Source organism: Sebastes fasciatus, chromosome 22 (genome assembly GCF_043250625.1).
Source record: "Sebastes fasciatus isolate fSebFas1 chromosome 22, fSebFas1.pri, whole genome shotgun sequence".
Classification (NCBI taxonomy): Eukaryota; Metazoa; Chordata; class Actinopteri; order Perciformes; family Sebastidae; genus Sebastes; species Sebastes fasciatus.
This window is the reverse complement of record NC_133816.1, coordinates 7,503,178-7,522,025: the sequence shown is the minus strand read 5'-3', so window position 1 is coordinate 7,522,025 and position 18,848 is coordinate 7,503,178. Positions and strand designations below refer to the sequence as shown.

Genomic DNA, 18,848 nt, shown 5'->3' with positions numbered 1-18,848 from the left:
GGCTGCTGCGGCCTTTTTTTTAATGTGCTCAGTTATTATGATCATCTACTAAACCTGGGTCACTTTTGACAGCAACTTGTTGGATATTTCTGCTCAAAGTGAGACCGCCCATGATAGCGCCGCTATGGTCCCAAAATCAATTTGCGGCGGGACTACGTGCCCTCCCCCACCTTTTGCTATTCACCACGTATCACGCCTTGTCCCTTCCCTCATCCTTCACTGGCTGCGTATAATTGTTCCACCGGTGGCAGGCTTTAATTATTCACATGATGCCAAGGCTCAGGCGGTGGCAGCTATCACCTCATCCATCACAAAGAACTATGGCTCCGCCAATCTACAAATGCACTGTCTATCAGTTGCGTTGTGTGTGGCAGTGTGTGAGCGCGTGCCATATATGATAAACATCTTGGAAGCAAACTGCTGATGCTGGTCTTCATTATTTTCAGATGGGTTTGAGATTAACGGAGAGGAATGAAAGGCGATCCTCAGCTTGGCATTACACTGCTTTATAGACCACTTTGTATTTCAGAGGAAAGAGCTTATGTAGCTTCTGTAGGAAATACAAAAAGGCAGTCTCTGTCGCTGCCCGTCTTTTTGTTAATCTCCTGTCTCTTTCTCTCTCTTTCACTCTCCATCTCCCTGTTCATGCTCACTCTCCCTCCTCCCGTCCTCTAAATCTCTCCAATGCCCGTGCTGTAATTTGCGCATCCTAAAATGCTGAAGACATTAACCGCAACAGCCCGCCATTCATCCAGCAATACAATCTCCTGAAGTTAGCATTTTTCACTGTCAAAGCCATGTCAGATCAGCAGTGGGGAAACGTGAGCAGCTTGAGTAACCGTTCGGCTTCATTAGAAGTTGATGATGAGCTATAGCTATATTGGAGCGTCGTGTGCGAGATTGTTAAAGCCCTTCAAACCAACACAAACAGTTGACAAGTTGTTAGCAGGGTTTTCTGCGGCTGTAGATACGGTAAACACAGAATGGTGGGGTTAAGCAAGGAAAGCCTGTTGTTTTTTTTGGCCTCCTGGTTTCAGCACTAAACCCACCAGATCAGGGTGTAGACTCATTCTACATTGTCTTCCAAAACTGTGGAAGTATCATTTTCTTGTCATGAAGCGAAAAATCAACACTAAGTTGCTTTCTTTGGTATCCATGTCAACTTAACATATTTGACAAATTTCATTGCAGTAACACTAACAGGAAGAAATGGTAGAGGCGACTGTATCTCAGTCGGTAGATCGGGTTGGTTACGGTAGGGTTCGGGGGTTTGATTCCCGGGTCCTCCTGTACACATGTTGCAAGTGTCCTCTGGTGAAAATGACAAATCAGTCACAGTTCCTTCAGTCTGGTGTTCATACCTAAATATCTGATGCAACATGATTCCCCCAGCACATTTAAAGGTGCCCAATTACGGGATTGGAAGCATTATTTATTGCCTCTCAACGGCTCTCAACATGGCGACAGCGAGCCGGGGGCTCACAGCTAACGGCGCTAACAGTGAAAACAACGGCAAAAGTGCAGACAGAGATAACAGTGTTTACTTGAGGGGGAAACCAGAGGATGGGTGTTACGCTTCTGCGACGACGCCGTCAGTCGGGACGGCGTTATCAGCTGTAACCGCCGTATGAGAGCAGTGCAGAGCGGCAGCCGTGAGCTAGCCAGTGGGGCACACTCACATGCACTAACATGCACTGAAAAAAACGCATGGCCGGACCAGAGATGTCAACAAAGCAAGGAGGGAGAGTGACTTCATTCTCTGCTCAGGTAGACATTACTCCACTATATCTTTACATAGCAAATAGTAGTTCGCTGCTATATTAATGCTCAGGATATCAAATTTAACACCTTTAAAGAGAACTCAATCATTTTGTATTTCACTTTCAAAAAGTTGGGGGACTCACAAAGGACAGATTTAAAAAGGAACTGTCAAAATCAATGCAGCAGACATCAAGATATCCCAACTTTGGTCCCTGGTATGGTTCGAGCTCCAAAAACTGTGGATCCTACACTTCCCATAATGTATTTTCAAAGCATCTTTTGATATACCCTCCCTGCCTGGGAAATCTCACAGCTTTCAAACTCCATTCCCGCGGTTTACAAAGCAGGCTTTCTGTTTAAAAAACCCTATCGAGATCAAGGGTCATATTCTTATTTTCCCAGATTTGACAAAGCTGATCCAGAGCAACAGAAGGCCGACAAATGCACTATTCTAGGAAGCCGTCCTCTACAGTAATGGACAGCTTTAAATTCTACTCATGCAAAAACCAATGTCAAGGGAATTATTTTGTATAACGCATTGACTCAAAAAGGTATGACCTTTTTTGTATTACATGCAGAAAGGATTGCCGATTCTCCTACAGCATTCAGACAGATTGTGAAACCTAAAGTGCTCACAAGCTAGCTGCACATGTACTCACACTCGGTCGGTGCCGTAACTGCGGTAGTCCACCGCGGCAGAGACGGCCACGATTAGCGCGGGAACCCCGTAGCCCACCAGGTAGAAGTAGCGTCGGCGCGAGTGCTCGCTCTCAAACACCTCCACCAGCATGATGTAGAGCTGCACGCCTTCCAGGAACATCCATGTGAACGCTGCCAGGAAGAAGAAGTGGAGCAGGGCGGCGAAGACGGCACAAGCAATCTGGGAAGGGTTTAGAGTGGCAGACACAAACACAATTGAGGGAGATAAAGAGGAAGGAAAAAAAAGAAGGGAGATGTGAGTATTCACAGTTGTAAACATATTCTAATCAAATCAGTTTGGGATTAATTGCGTTGCTAGAGGGCATAATATGACTTGCAAAGTGTGTCCTCCAAGTGACTATAACCGAGCAGCATTTTCTGACCTCTGCGTGTTTGTGTCTTCCCAACAATTAGCATTGCTAAGCTTTGTTTGGCTGAAGTGATTGGATGTTTGCCTGTAGTGACTGGCAGCAGAACACTGCAGCTACTGAGCCCATGTGGTCTTGTTTGCTGTAGCTGGCATGGATGAAAGAGAGATATGAAGAAGCGAAGTCAAGAGTCCAAGAGCCATTTGGAGCTCAATGCACTTTACGCCGCGGCCAGGTGCGAGCACATGACGTAGTTACACACTCCCTGAGCTGATAGAGACATGCATAGGCGAAGACTGGAATACGGCAGACTGTCAATCGCATGTATGCACGTGCCCACACACTTTCTTACAATAATAAGATGCAGTACTTACATGGATTGATCTAATTATTGGCACAGTTGAACATAACTAGCGTATTTTGTCACTGAAATGGATTCAATTAAATAACTAAAAGGTTGAGTGGACATTAATTGCAGTCCGGGAGAGTGATCTTAGAGCCGGGCTGTGAATCACACCCATAAAATGTTATGGAAGGGAAAAAGTGTAGGGGCCCGAGCATTATCTTTAACTTCACAGTGAAATAGCTTCGCGGCTAAACTATGACCTGGGAGTTTTGGTTCTGATAGCCACGGTGATATTTGAAGAGCAAAATATAGATGTGTTTTGATAGCATGAGGCTGAAAAAGTCAGGGAATTATTAAAAAGACTACTAGCAATAAGATATATTCCAGTGTCTGACCCCATTATAAATTCACAGCCACAGAGATCATTTCATACTGTGCTCAGACGATCACTCCAGCAAAGCTAACTCTGCCTCATTAGCAAGCAAAAATGGCATGATTGCGAGAAGCTGTAGGTGGAATAAAGCCCTCCGCCGTCCTGTATACATGTAATGACTCCACGTTTGTCTACAGTGTGAGCGCTGAGCACACACACTTGAAGATGACTGTGCAGCGACAGCATGCCTCCACCTGCTACCACAGCTGAGCTCTTACAGGAAAGTAATGCCATCCAAACTACAGTTATTATACTAGAAGACGGTTTAGTGCATTGAACAGCTTAATCCAGATTAATCTGAAGTGTTTACAAATTGGAAAACTGCACCAGGAGGAGGTTGGGGAGTGAACGGATGAATCCGTGGCAGTAAGAGTGATCTAGATATGAAGATGTGACAGTGAGTTGGCATGTGTGTGTTGTGGCTGAGTATGTGAGAGTAATTTCAAGTGTGTGTTTGCGTCTGTGCAACCAGGGGACCATGAGGGAGTGTTTGTTGAATAAAGAGCATCCAATTCTTTCCCTTTCAGTATTTCGTCTCAGTGAGCCAGGCAGAATCAAAAGAGTTCAGGGCCACTGGCACTCTCTGGGAAGTACCACTCACAGCACAGCGGGACACCAAAGGTTACGTTTTCTCAAAAAAATTCTTGGCTCTTAAATCTAGAGAAGAGAAGATGGCGAACACTCCTCAGTGAAGGTTAATACAAATCTTTCCGGGAGCCCTTCTAGCAGCCCCTAGGGACTATGTATTTTAAAAAAAAAAAAAAAATTCAACAAATTTTGTGATTCAAGACTATTTCTGTGCAAAGGTGCAAAGAGAGGGGCATGTATTTATTTATTTATCCAGACACTATTAATAGACCCCCTTACAGATTGTTCAAGTACTGTTACCTGAGTGTCTGCATGGACTAAAAGAAATAAAGATATCATATCCATATTGAGCCAAATGGTTCAATTTGTTTAGTATTTTTAATGTCACTACATTGTTAGCACCTTCAAACTTTGGGGGGAATTTGTATTCATTTTCTTGGCAAGAGTTAGATGAGAAGCTTGATAGCACTCTCACATTTGAACAGTAAATACTAGGGGTGGGGGAAAAAAAATCGATACAGTATAGTATCGCAATATTTTGCATGGCAATATCGTATCGAGACACAGACGTCAAGTATCGATCTTTTATCATATAAACTATTAACCTCTGAACAATCCGACTGCCCGCCGGCGGAAAAACTGGCACGGCCATTTTCAAAGGGATCCCTTGACCTCTGACCTCAAGATATGTGAATGAAAACTCTGAGATGGACAGAGTGAAAACTGTATCTTAGATAAAACAGATGTTGACAAACTTGAAAAAAGGTAATAAATAACAATATATCGTACTATATCTTATCGCAATACTCAGCATACCACAAAATTATTAAAATCGCAATAAGATTGTGTTGTGATTTACTGTAAGTATCGTGATAATATTGTTTCGTGTAGCCTCTGGTGATTCCCACCCGTAGTAAATACTGTGTCTAGCTGGAGCTAGCACACACAGTACACATCGTAGAACTTTTTTTCTCTTTTACTTCTATTCCAGCATATGCATTGTCAATTGGTGATTCTATTAGTTTATTTTATTAGTATCTCTTTAAATGATTTTCACTGTTTTTCGCAGTACTTAGTGCAGCATGCTAAATGAACGGTACTGAATAAATCGATACTTAAGCAAGTATCCATCAGCGGCAGTCTTACCGGCTGGTCACCCCGATTGATCCCAACAAGGAATAGGGACTCGGCGATGAACAGGCTGATGCAGAGGTTCTTATGGATGGTGTTACGATCACTCTGGAGGCCGCGGAAGAAGCAGAAGGTGAAGAGGCTGATGAGCAGGCAGACCAGCGACAGGAGGATGCCAACCCAAGTAATGACATCGAGGAGCATGTCATGAACTGGGTCTGTGTTCTGTAAGAGAGGTGATGAGAGAAAGGGGTCAACAACGTCCATTCTTGGTTGACATCATCATCAGAGAAAACAAGTCTTTGAAAATATTTCTTCTGATTATTGTACCCAGAACCATATTTTGGTATTTGACAAGACTGTGTGTCATGTACAGGGATTCATTTGTAAAGCAAAAACAAATTAAAACATAACCGTACAATTAAATCACCATTCTGTCCCAGCAACAACCCGACAGCTTTTATTTTCATTATTCTTTTTTTTTTTTTAGGGTATAAAGTGCATTCATTCAACCGTCCAATAAAACCCACTACAGAGCGAGCCACAGGTGGCAGATATGAATCATGAATTAGTCAACATGAATCAATCTAAAATGCCCCCCTAGTGTTTCATTTTGGTCAGGCAACAATGTGGAACAAAGTGAGCGGTCCAAAGGGCGGCAGGTGTCTTAGACCAACACAACAGGAAAACAATCAAACCTCAACATGGTCAATAATTTTCACTGTTGCTTTTAGATAATTTCCTCTTTCCGAAATTGTGATTTGCCACCACAGCCAGTTTTGGGCACTAAAAAGCCTTTTGCTGACAATAAATCGGTGGCTTTACGGGACAGATAAGGATCAACAGTGATTCCACAGCAGCCATGAAAGAGAATTTACATCAGTCCATAAAAGCCAAGTGCACATAGGGATACTTGGACAGAAGTGGGGAAAAGGCAATACACCCTAAAACAGCAGAATCTGCAGAAAGCTCGACTTCTGTGGCCTTAAGCACACAAAAACAAAGACATTAGAAGCAACATTCTGCCAAGAACCTGACAAGGGTAGGAATTAAGGCCCTGTTAGAATTGGAGCTTAATTAGGAATGCGTAATAGGTGGCATCTTGTCACCTATTACAGGCCCTGTGCCTTTCTTGCTTGATCAGCAAACTTCACAGAAATCTCCCAAAACAGTGGCTCCCAACCAAGGGTTGTTGTACCCCACGGGGTACAGGGAAGGATTGAGGAGTAGCTCAACTAAGGTGATGACACATTTGAATCCACATATTAAGTCAGCTCTAACACTTGTGAGCAGAGAAGCTAAAAGTAATGAATAAATGGTTGAAATAGCTAACAGTAGTGGGTAAGACGTTAAAAATAGTGGCTAAAAGTAATAGATAAACAGTTGAAAAAAGTAAAGGATACATGTTTGAAATAATTAGCTAAAATGAATGGGTAAAAATCTAAAACAGATAGCTAAAAGAAATGGATAAATGGTTGAAATAGTTAGCTAAAAGAAAAAAAGATGAAATGGTTGAAATACAAGAGTCATTGGTAAATGGTTGAAATGTCCAGGTACTGCTGTTCCAAGTGGTAGTAGTATAAATACAAACATTGACAGTTCAATTGTATAAAAAATATTGCAATATCCACTTTAAATCGTTAATAGTTCAATAATTTCCAGTTTAAAATCAATTGAAAAGAACACATTTGGAACATGGCAGGTGGTGTGGATGAATACTGGATTCATCACGACATGGCTGGGAGGGGGGGTTTAACATGGCACAAGCAGATGCGCAGATTCCCCGTACAACACTGTCATCTGACAATTTTGTATCATGCTATCAGTAGGTAAGAAACGACGTGCCAAGACAGGTGCCAAAACATGACATTAAATAAGTGTCTTCTATGTAAACGTGGGGAGAGGCATCAGAGAGATAATTACTGCACGCAAGAACTTTGGTCAGCTTTTAAGTCTTCCTAATTTCCCAAAGGGATTGTTCCTCTTTTTCAGCCTGCTGGGCATTGTTTTAAAAAAAGGGAGGAAAAAAAATGAAAGTGGGCGCAGGGGGAGGTGGGGGGTAATTTTAAAGAAATCTGCCAACCTCCGCACAACTGACTGTCATCCCTGCTGGGACTCGAGTACTATCTGGGTGGACATGACGACTACGTGTGAATGCTAATGAAGATCAAACAGCCATTATTTTAACACGGAAGAACGTTACATATACTTAAAGGCAGACGGTTGATTCGCATTGACAGGCAGTTAAAAAAAAAAAAACAGCACAGGTGAAAGCAAACTCATTTTTAACTGTGTATACATCAAGGACTGACACTGTATATTAACTACCAGACTTAAGAGCACAGTTTGGCCTGTTGATATCAAAGGTGTGTGTACGCAGTCTTGGCCTCCAACAAATAATGTATGACTCGGAGCAAAAAAAGCGTAGGACGATCCCGAGAAAATATTTGCTTACGTTGAGAAATAGCGGCCGCAAAAGCATACTATATGTCTAATATGTCTCTCAAACAAGCACCTCTTTAAATCATATTTCGACCAGAGTCAGCAGTATTTTCCACGGGGGCAGTGAGAGAGAGAGAGACGATCAACATCCAGGGGTGGTTTTTTCTTTCTTCATTTTTTTTTTTCTTCCTCCTCCCAGTCAAGTTAAGAGTGAGGAAACTTGGGTGGATGAAGTATCGCACAAAAGCCTTGTTTAGTGGCAGCTCAGCTAACGCTAGCAGAGAGGGGAACAGATGCTGATCATTAAGGGGCTCTGGTACAATAACAGCCGCAGTGCTCCTTGAGTCTGGGGAGAGCGCTCTTTTGATTTTCCTGCCTGATGAGCCGTTGTGTATACGTTGGAGGGGTGGGGGGGCTGCCAAGATGTTATATGGAGCAGACCGCGCGTGTGTGTGTGTGTGTGTGTGTGTGTGTGTGTGTGTGTGTGTGTGTGTGTGTCAGCCTGTATGAAAGTAAGGCTGATTTCATCCCCCTTGCTTAAAGAGGGGTGCATACGCAGTGGGTGGCAACAGATGTCGATGTTTGTGCTTGCATGCTCTGTAGGTGTGTGGTACATGTGACATCGAAGTCTGTTTCCAAGGGTCCGCTGCATTACAAAGGTATTGATGCGGTGGGTGGTACTTGGCTGCGGCGTATTGTGAGGGGACCCTAAAGGTCTCACCGGGCTAGCGAGCTGTGCAGTTGCTGCAGGCTCTATCCATCACAATCTCACCTTCAATTGGAGAGGGGCCAGGTCAGAGAGGAAGAGAAGGCAACCGAGCAAGGGAGAGAAAAAAGAGACAAAGCTATAGAAACAGATAGAGAGAGAGGGGCGCGGAGCGTATCTACACCTGGGTGATGGATTTACTGAGGAATGATTTCTTTGTTCTGGGGAGGTGGATGATGGCTGAGACGTCGCCGGCCACAATGTCTCTGCTGAAAAGTTTCCCTTTTTACTGGCGGCTCTGTCCAGGCAGGATGGCAAATGATGTGTTCTGCAGAGCCTCTGCACCTAACCTCACACCGACAAGCCTCAATGATGGGAATCAGTCCAGGGGTCTCTAAAGTGGGCAGACGTAATTTGCTCTGAAATGCACTCGCTGTGTCGCGAGGGCGGTCGAGCCGTACGGCATCCATGTTACTTAGCGGCGGCGAGGCACATTTGTGCACATTCGATTTGTCTTCCAATCTTTCCCCTCCTACATTTTTTTCTCTTATTTCTTAAACACACATATTTTTCATTCCAGACGGACGCCTGAGGAGATTGGCTTTGCCCCTGATCTGCTCGCACGTAGCACGAAATAAGGTTTCCTGGGCACTCGAGCAGTTTGACAAGGAGGAGGAGCAGACGTGGCAACGAGCCTTTTTGCATCGCGCGCCGGTCGATCCGGCCAAGCCATCTTGAACCTCACATCACATCATACGCACCTAATTACCATAACAGTCTGTGTCGAAAAGCCAGAATCTCCTGAACCGGCTCTCTGAAAATGCGTGAGAGGGTGAAGTGGTGAAGAGAACATAGCGTCAATCCTTTATACCCCAAAGAACCGCTCGCAGCGTGGGGCCATGAAGCCAATCCAATTAAAATGCATAAATCTCGCTATGTGCCTCCAGAGCCGGGCTTTGACTCATGAAATACGGTCAGGCGGGGCAGACAGTTGCGCTAAGGGGTAGTGGCCCACTGCAGGGAGTCATGTGACAAGTTCACCTACGGTGTGACCGAGGATTTATGATCTGCACCGGGATGAGGAACAGTTGCAGGGAGGGCGTATGAATCAGGGGTCCTGGCAAATTCGTCACGTTTAAAAGGGCTGGGGGAGAGATTCCAGCTTGCGTGGCGGGAGCTGACATTCAGCACATGGAGCTAATGTCACACTGTGTTCTAAGCTACAATAACTATGATATAGCGCCTGGGCACGGCTTCCGGTTGCTATGGCAGTTAGCGCGGTCTCCATCTCCTCCGTCTGTGCCTAAAACATATGAACAGATTTATATTTGAACCATGTCTCTAGCTGTGTGTACAGTGCCGTGGTTATATTACATCATGAGATATACAAGTAACCTTGACTGTCCTTTCTCATCATAGTTACTGTCTGATGGTGCCAGGGTGGAGACGTTCCATAAAGACAGTGATGAATGTTACCCAAATATCACCCTCTCCATCATCCAGTGGGATGTGCCATTGATTTAATACTCACTGGTCTGTCGGGAATAGTGCCACTTACCAGTATCTCAATGCCTCCCTGGGGCTTATCTTAGCACACACATCTACTACGTAAAAAATGGCCTGTAGGTGGAACACAGCAGGTCTATATTTCTTGAGCTGGGGCGTGTGCTTTTAGCCAATATTTAAAACATTTGTTTTAATCTCAATGCCCACTAGCTGTCTTCCCAAATGGTTGGACCTAAATCCAAAAGAAGGGGTTCAATAAAGAGCCTCAGGAGCTTGAACGGGCATGAACCATTAGGGAATCTTGGGAAATATTATGTTTGAAGCAGACCCTGATGAAATGGTGGCTCATCCGTGGTGTGACATTCATTGAGCTCCCGCATCTGCTGGAGCAAGACCAAGTGACCCAGAAAGGTTTATGCAACATAGCAGAGGCTAATCCAGCAAACCAAGCAGACATCGCCACTTCTACACGAGAAGTCAAATGATTTAATTTGAAACGCTCACGTGTAGTCCGAGTTCAACGTCACCGTCGAATCCTGCCTTTCGATATCCAGTCAAGTGGATTGAATTAATTAAAAAAAAACAAAAAACGTTTTAAGCATCTTTAATCGCGGTATAAATGCGTCACGGCTCTGAAACGGGACATCTCGATGTTAGAGTCATCAGCGTTCTTAGCAAAGTCACATTCAAGTACACCCACTCTCGCGCCGCTTGCTCCAAAAACACCCTGTTTTGCAATCGTTCTGCAAAGATACAAAAGAGACATATAATCTCTCACACGCAGCTGCCGTCTGCGAGTACAGCTTTAATTTGTTTATGCGGCCAACGGCGCTGCTCGGCTCGGGTTTCAGCATCAGTCAAAGGCATCAGCTCTCCAGCTAGATAGCTCAAAATTAGAAAACAAAGGGGTCTCGAGTGGCGACGCAGGCAGCAGTGGCGGCACTCGATGCCCTCGCGATCGCCTAAGTGGAGCTTACCTGATCCCCCCCCCCCGTATCCGACAGATATCGTTTGAGTGGGTGTACTTCTGAAAAGTAGCAGGCTCGGTTTTAGATATTTGACTTTAATGAGTTCTTGTGAGCCTGCGACTTGAAAAAGATGTCACATTTTGGTAATTTGATTAAGGACATTGCATTAGAAACCACAGAGGCTCTAAACATCTTTGGCTACGCAACTTTTCAAACGTCTACAATATGTGAATTAGAAATTATTCTGAGGAACTAATTGACTTCAAACATAATTAATCCCGATGAGACCCAGTCTGGAGTTCCTCCACTCCTGAGTGTGTCTAATAATCTCATACACAGTGCATTCTAGTTCAAGGGTTTCTTATGAATATGAAAGTGTGGGCAATATTTTCACCTTGCCCACTCTCACAATCAATGTCGGGTTGAGCATGATTACAAGGCAATTATTGTTAAAATGTATTTGTGAACATATTAGTTTTATAACAAGTGTTTGGTCTCAAAGGAGTGAAAAATGAGCCAGTAAAACCTTGTAAATCTCAAAGTTTACGTTAGGTAACTGAGCTACAGAACATGTTATGTAAGGTTATACCTGTATATAATGGACGTATAATGATTGTTATTTTCAGACAATCCCATCTCACCTGGAGGAAATCAACTCCTACAAATCATTTTATCAAACAGGATTGGGGTCTTTTTTTCTACTGGAGGTGAGCTGGAATATGAAAAAACAAGTTCTGCTCGTCAAAAATATTACAAGTCAAGCGTCAAGGACAAAATGACAGCGGTCATAATGTCACATGGCACAAGCAGGGACATTTTTGCCACTTCTAATTTGCGAGAAGTATGTGGCACTTTGAATTGCAATCATAACTTGGTGCTAAAAATGTACCACCAAGAGTGTGATGCAGGCGACAGCTTATTAAGCCGAACATAAAGATCCCTGGATATAACACTATCATTATTCCCAACTAGCGAGCGCGCGCGAATCCGTCGGCCAAAACAACAAGATGAAAGATGATGGTGATATTGTAGTGAGCATCTGTCCTCCAAAGGAAAATTGTAATTACAGCTTGCCTATCTTTTTTTTTTTTCTTTCCGAGATGCCACTGAGAAATAAACAAGGTTAGAATATAATCTGTTGCTCTGAGGGTAATGAGTAATAACAATGCAGAGATCAGCAGTGGTATGTTCTGTTGCCATGGATACAAAAACAGATCTTCAATTTATGAAATTTCTTTCTCTGCCTCTCTCTCTCGTATACACACACACTCCCCCCTTTTGCCTCCATTCACTGTGTTCTCAGATACAACACTGTGACAGTTTGGCAAATAAAAAGCCTCCGTATCTCCCATTCAGTGGCACCTTCTTCCAACAAGCAACCTTTTATAACATCCAAGTGGAAAAGATAAAGAATAAGGGAGGGGGGAGGGAAACCGCTGTCACTCAGAAACCGGGGTGTAACTACTGTCCACTTTCCTCCGGTGAATGCAGTTGCCACGAGCAAGCCAGGCTTTCCAAAATGTCAGGGATTGGCTTGACTGAAAGCGCTCCTTTTACCGCTTCCTTTTTTTCCTCTTCTCTTGCTGCTTTGCTTTCACCGCGTGAAGGATCCCATTCTTCGCGGCTCCCTCTCTATTCCAGACTCGGCTTCAGCCCTGCAGAGAGCTTAGTGGGACCAAAAGTCACGCTGCTGAGTGACAAACAGTGGCTCTCTCTCTCTCTCTAGCTGGAGGTAAAGCACACCATCCACCATCCCTAGACCTCCCTGAATCATGTGTGTAGGACAAAAAACACACACTGAATTTTAGACTGTGTGTATGATTTGCAATTGGGTTTGGAGATTGTGACTTGGATGGAGTCGGACTGGGGAATAGAGGAATGTCTAGTGGTTTCATGGACAAAGGCCAACTGGGACGGCCATCAGAGTGTTTTTCCCCCACTGATTCAGAAGAGAGGCTCTGGAGAGGCAGATGCCATACCAGATACCAAGAACTACTCTGCTCTGTCAGCAGCGAGCTCCTCAGACTTTGCTGTGACAGAAATAATTAAGCCGTCTGTCAGCATCAGAACTACGGCACAACTTCTTCCCTGACCGGCAATTCTCCTTCTACAACTCGGTCCATTTTTTTTCCACTTCCAACAATCCTCTTTACCCATCTCCTCTCCCTTTGTATTTTTTTTTCCCTCCTCATAAGTGCTGCCCACAATAATCGCTCCACACAAATCTCACAGCCAATTACAATTTCTTTACTTTTTTTTTTTTACTTCCATTAGCACCTCGCAATGAATTGCTCTCCAGCACTCCAGATCACACTTACTGTACTCGTTTCACTTTGTTTCTGCAGATACCCTGAAGGCAAAAAAAACAAATGGTGCACTGAGAGAATCCTGCAATATGGGGATGCAATGTAAATGATTTCTTCTTTCCCTCTTCTCTGTCTTTACATAAATAAATAAATAAATAAATAAACACATTCATGCATAAATAAAAGAAGCAGATAGAAATGGCTCAGACTCAAAATAAATCTTGATGTTAGGTTTCAATCCCTTAATAAACACAGTTAGGTTTGGCTCTAAACTATTTTATGTAAGATAAGCTTTTATTTTGTTTTATTATTTAGCTTTTTATTTAACCAGGTTTGTCCCATTGAGATCAAAGATTCCAAGGCCGATCTGAACAAGAATAGCAGCGACACAGAATTAAGATAAAAGCACGTAGAATTGAGCGACAATAAAAATGATCAGATAAAACGTTTGCACACAGACAGCCTGGATTCAATAGATTTCCCCATTGTTTTAAACTCATTCAGGGTTACTATGTTTTGAAGCTTAAGATCAGTCTGTAGATTGTTCAACGTAGCAGGTACAGAATATCTAAAAGCTTTCTTTCACAATTCAGTTCTGACTTTGGGAACAACAAAAAGGCAAAAAGTCTTTCGAACGGAGATTGAAAAGTACATATATATTAAAGGTGGGGAAAAAAAATCAATACAACATAGTATCACAATATTTTCTGTGGCAATATAGTATTGATATACAAGGATGTCTAGTATCAATCTTTCATTTTAACAGTCTGCCGGCCCACCGGCTGCTATTCTATCTTTTAGAGGTTGTAGCGGGCTCAGTCTAAAAGCTAGAGTGAAGATACTGATATCATATGAAACTAGAAAAACCTAAGGGATCGATTGGTACCAACCATATCACGTTAGCTTGTCGGGAAGAACACTAAATAACGCTCCAAAGTTGCGCTAAATTTTGGCGAGGAAAAACTGGCATGGCTATTTTCCAAGCGGTCCCTTTACTGCTGAACTCAAGATAAGTGAACGAAAACTCTGAGATGAACAGAGCTACAACTGTATCTTATTAGATAAAACAGATGTTGATAAACTTTTAATTTGCAGTTGACAAAAAGTAATAAATCGCAAAATATTGCAATATATCTTATTGCAATACTCAGCATATCGTATCACATCGTATCGTAATTTAAGTATTGTGATACTGGTGATTCCCACCCCTAATATACTGTACGTAAAAAAATATTTAAATATTATTTAATATTATTTAAAGGAAAGCTAATTCACTTTATTGCTGAGAATTTATGGAAAAGATTAAGTCAACTTGAAAAATTGACAAACTATTCCTTCAAGATCTACATTCACGGAACTCAAAGTAAATTGTCAGGGATTAGATATTTACAACTTAGCTAAATGGCTGCTACAGTATATGTTGTGTACATTGCAAAGCATAATGCGAGACGAGGTAAGATATCAATAAGACGTGTTAGATTAGGACAAATCTGGTTATTTTTCTAACTTAGAATCAGATCCTAAATGGAACCCCCCAAACTATCCTTTCCACAAAGAGAGGTAGCAGAAGTAAATGGTAAATGGACTTACATTTATATAGCTCCTTTCTAGTCTTTTCACCACTCAAAGCGCTTTACACTACATGTCAGCATTCATCCATTCACACACTGATGGCAGAAGTTGCCATGCAAGGAGCCAACCTGCCCATCAGGATTTAATCTAAATGCTCATTCACACACCGATGGCACAGCCTTCGGGAGCAATTTGCGGTTCAGTATCTTGCCCAAGGACACTTCAACCAGTGGCGGCTGGTGGATTTTTTTTTGGGTAGGGCCAATCAATTTCAACAAACGCCGGTCTGTTGTTTTATGCTGAGTCCAGGAGGTTGATCTGGGCCCAGTTGTTTCACCAGGAGTTTCTCCGCCAAAGTCCTTCTCTCAAACGGGTCTTGGAGGAGAGATTTGATCGAGTTAGGGATGAGTCTTGCAAGAGTAACGCTACTAGTGCTTGGCTGTTCCATTGTCATGCCGTTAAAATGGGCTGTGAGAGAAGAGAAGTGGAGAGAAGCGAGAGACGAGAAGACAAGATCACGCGAGAACTGACATGAGCCCTGACGAGAACAGAGAGAGACACACGTGAACGTGCGCGCGCACACCATGGGCCAAATCAGTTTGGCCCTCCCGGAAGTCTTTTTTACGGCGCTGATTGGATGAATTGTATGTCATTCATGCTTGTAATCATATATCTTTAATCAGTGATTGGCTGTACTGCTTATTAGACCCGCCTTCCTTGGGCCAAATTCATTTGGCCCCAGAAAGTGCACGTGCAGCAGAGCAGCTGAGAGGTGCACTAGCAGAGAGTTCAAGGAGGAAAGCAGATATTTGGCGCAGTTATCCTATTTTACAAATATTACGGGTATATTCCATAGGTCAAAAACACACATATTGACAATTTTTATAATTTTTATAATTTTTATAATTTATAATTTTTTTTTTTTTTTTTTTTGGTGGCTCAAGGTGGGTGGGGCCAGGCCCCGTGGCCCTCTATTGGCCGGCCGCCACTGACTTCAACATGTGGTTCTTCCGTCGACCTTCCAATTGGTGGGAATATTACTATAGTACCTAGCAACATATTTGTCTTCTGATGTCATATATGGATATGCAAAAAGTTTTGAAGGCCAAAACAAATCGTTATTTATAAAAAAGAAATGTGTAAAATGTGTTTCATTGTATGCTGCAGCTCTTAAACAGCCGTGTGCACAACACCCACCGCACACTCTCATATATCTGGGCTGCTTCGCACATTGGAGTTTTTAAGATGGTTGCAATCAATACACACTTTACACTGACAGGGTCACTGTTTAACACTGTATGAATAGGGTGTGTGTGTATATTGGCACTTTAAATGTTAGTCTACAAAGTGCTGTGAAGGTCAGAAAACACTTAGTCTATTTTACCCTCTGAACTAAAAAAGCAAGGGAGATATAAAACGTATATTGACAAACAGCTACTGCTTTACACCGACTGAATCCTAATTTTCTTGTCAACCAATCATCTTGGAATGTACTGGCTAGGTAAACCATGATGGATCAATGAGTTCATTCAATTCTCTAAAATGCATTTGGTAGATTGCACATTTTTCAGGATGAATAAGCAAGAAAAGGAGAAGAGCTGGCCTACCTTGACATCCACATGGGCCATGAGGACAGCGAAGTTGGTTAGATGGGTACAGGAGCATGTGGTGTGTGTCCTGTTGGTGCCGAGCAAGCGGCAGTCCTGCGTCGACCAGAAACCGGTCATGGTCCTCTTGGAGTAACTCCAGAAGGAACAGTTGGGGTTGAAGTTCTCCTCAGATTGCTGTTAGAGGGCAAAAACATAAATATTAGAGTAGAATCAGACACAGTGGAATTAATGTGCCCTCACTAGGTGAAACACGGGTGTCTGGAGTCGGGGTCTGTATGTACGATTTTACACGTATAAAAGTTTTTTAATGTTTATTTATTGCTAACGTGTGAACAGGGTGTAACCTAACCTAAAAAAATTAGACCTTCCGCGACTTTCTGGGTTTCCTCTATCAGCCTTTAGACTGCTATTAATGTGAAGAATGCGGGACATTTTTTTCAGGGAAAATCCAACGGATGTGACGTAATGTGCGCTCACAAGTGCCTTTACTCTTTCTGTGCAGAGAGTGTGCAACGAATAGCTAACGTTGGGTTAGAAATGGAGTCCGCCAACGCCAACAAACGACCAGCCCCCACCACAACACAGACTCCAACACAAACTCCACAGAAGCACCAATTAAAAAAGCCAAAGTTATATCTAGTGAAGCCCGTCCTGCAAAACAGGATTGTGACCGACATCGGTCGAAAACTAGAATCAACATCGGCCGGGTCTTCGATTCATGGAGGGACCTTCGTTTGGTTTTGGATATTAAAACAGACCCCAGCTGGCAAAATTCCTATTGGACAGGTAAGCTAACATTTCTGCCAAGCATGTGAAATAAATAGTGATATTGTGGTGTTGCTAACGTTAATCAACATGATGCCTGTCAATCACGTTCAGTCTTGTGTGTTTCGCCTCACTGTTTTAACCGATGCTCGTGCGAGCAACAGGGCACTGACTGTCGTTGACTTAACAGCAGCTGTCACTGTTAACAAGTCATTTCTGATTCTCACATATAGCCTCTTTAATCACACATTATCTCCCTTGTCCATTTCTACTTCCCTTTGTTTGCAGAATAAACGCTGTCAAAAAACAGGCTCATTTATCCCCACTGCAATCTGTATCCCTCTAAAGTGAATAGCAGGTGGTTTTACTGTCATACAGCATCAAGCGGCCCCATGCCTGTTTTTCATTGTGTTTTCTGACCTTTCTCTTTAACTTTCACTGCGTGAAAATGGACTGCCCCACTGTTTAATGGGTACCACCGCTGTCTGCGGCGGGCTACGGCCCTAACGACGAGCACGCCTCCCCTGCTACCTCGCTTGCCATTTTATAAAAGTCACCCACGATCACTGAGGTTGGGTAAAACACAAGCACAACAAAACATAACTGCTGATAAATAGATACATCAACCGCCTCTCTCCCTCTCTCGAGCCTAATTTCTTTTGTAGCTCGAGAAACAAAGGAGAGCACACTCGTGCTCCTCTCCGTTGTGACTCACAGCTTCCAAGGTTAAACACGTCTGCTGTCTTACTATTAACACAGCGAGGAGCTGTAGTTTTTCATAGTTTCACACTCGCTGTAGGGGTAATTAGTCTAATAAGGTTTATCCTCTGTGAATGTAAATTTCCCGCTGACTGAGTTTACCCTTCACACATCCAAACCCTGTGTAAAATATTCCACAGCATGGAGATAGGATGACCCTCTGTCCCATTAATGGATTTAATTGGTCCCATTAAGTGGCGAGGCAAGGAAGCAAAACAATAACTAGAGGACACATCATCATCCCAGAAGACCAGTGATCCAAAACCTCACGGTTGATAGGGGGGCTTAAGTGTGGGAAGCCAAAAAAAATTGGAACCCCTGAATTTAGATAATAAGGTTTATTTTCAAGGGCAAAGTTGAATTTGACTCGACTAGGATGAACACTGATACCTTTTATTATGTCTGGAAGCATAATATATAGAATAATTTATGCATACAATTTTGTCTATGCAGGGGCTGCATTCAGGTTACCTAAGGCTAAAACATACTATTATCACAATTATTTATTTGTCTTTGATTCTTAGAGAAATATATAAATGAAGCTGAGATAAACACAGTAATAGTACCACAGAGGTGCAGTGTACACCAAATAAACTGTATTATTTATCCCCACAGCCTGCAGCAACGACCAGTTAATCAGAGCGTTTCTCTTAACAACACCTCTGCCTGGTTTACCAGTTTACCAGAGAAAAGGGAGCTCTTCATTCGATGCACCAAAAGTGAACGCTGTGTATGCAAAAACGTCAATATTGCATCCAATCAAGTTTAATTAATTGCGCAATCATTATTATTATATGATTAATTGTACAGCCCTCGGTGTACACAAAATGCACTCTATATGTAAATGTCTGTATGTCACTTTAACGTGAGGGAATGACAATTCGTGCT

At 42.9% G+C, this 18,848-nt stretch overlaps 1 protein-coding gene across 14 annotated transcripts in view; it reads right to left on the bottom strand.

Annotated features, from left to right (window-relative positions):
- Window positions 1-18,848, bottom strand: part of LOC141761153 (adhesion G protein-coupled receptor L3) — a 234,608-nt gene that overhangs the window by 30,891 nt on the left and 184,869 nt on the right. For all 14 annotated transcript variants that reach the window (XM_074624445.1, XM_074624447.1, XM_074624434.1 and 11 more), the window contains 3 exons: window positions 16,434-16,610; window positions 5,342-5,551; window positions 2,421-2,641 (listed from right to left, as the gene is read on the bottom strand). In XM_074624445.1, coding sequence (XP_074480546.1) covers window positions 2,421-2,641; window positions 5,342-5,551; window positions 16,434-16,610 — 608 coding nt within the window. The remainder of the gene's footprint in view (window positions 1-2,420; window positions 2,642-5,341; window positions 5,552-16,433; window positions 16,611-18,848) is intronic.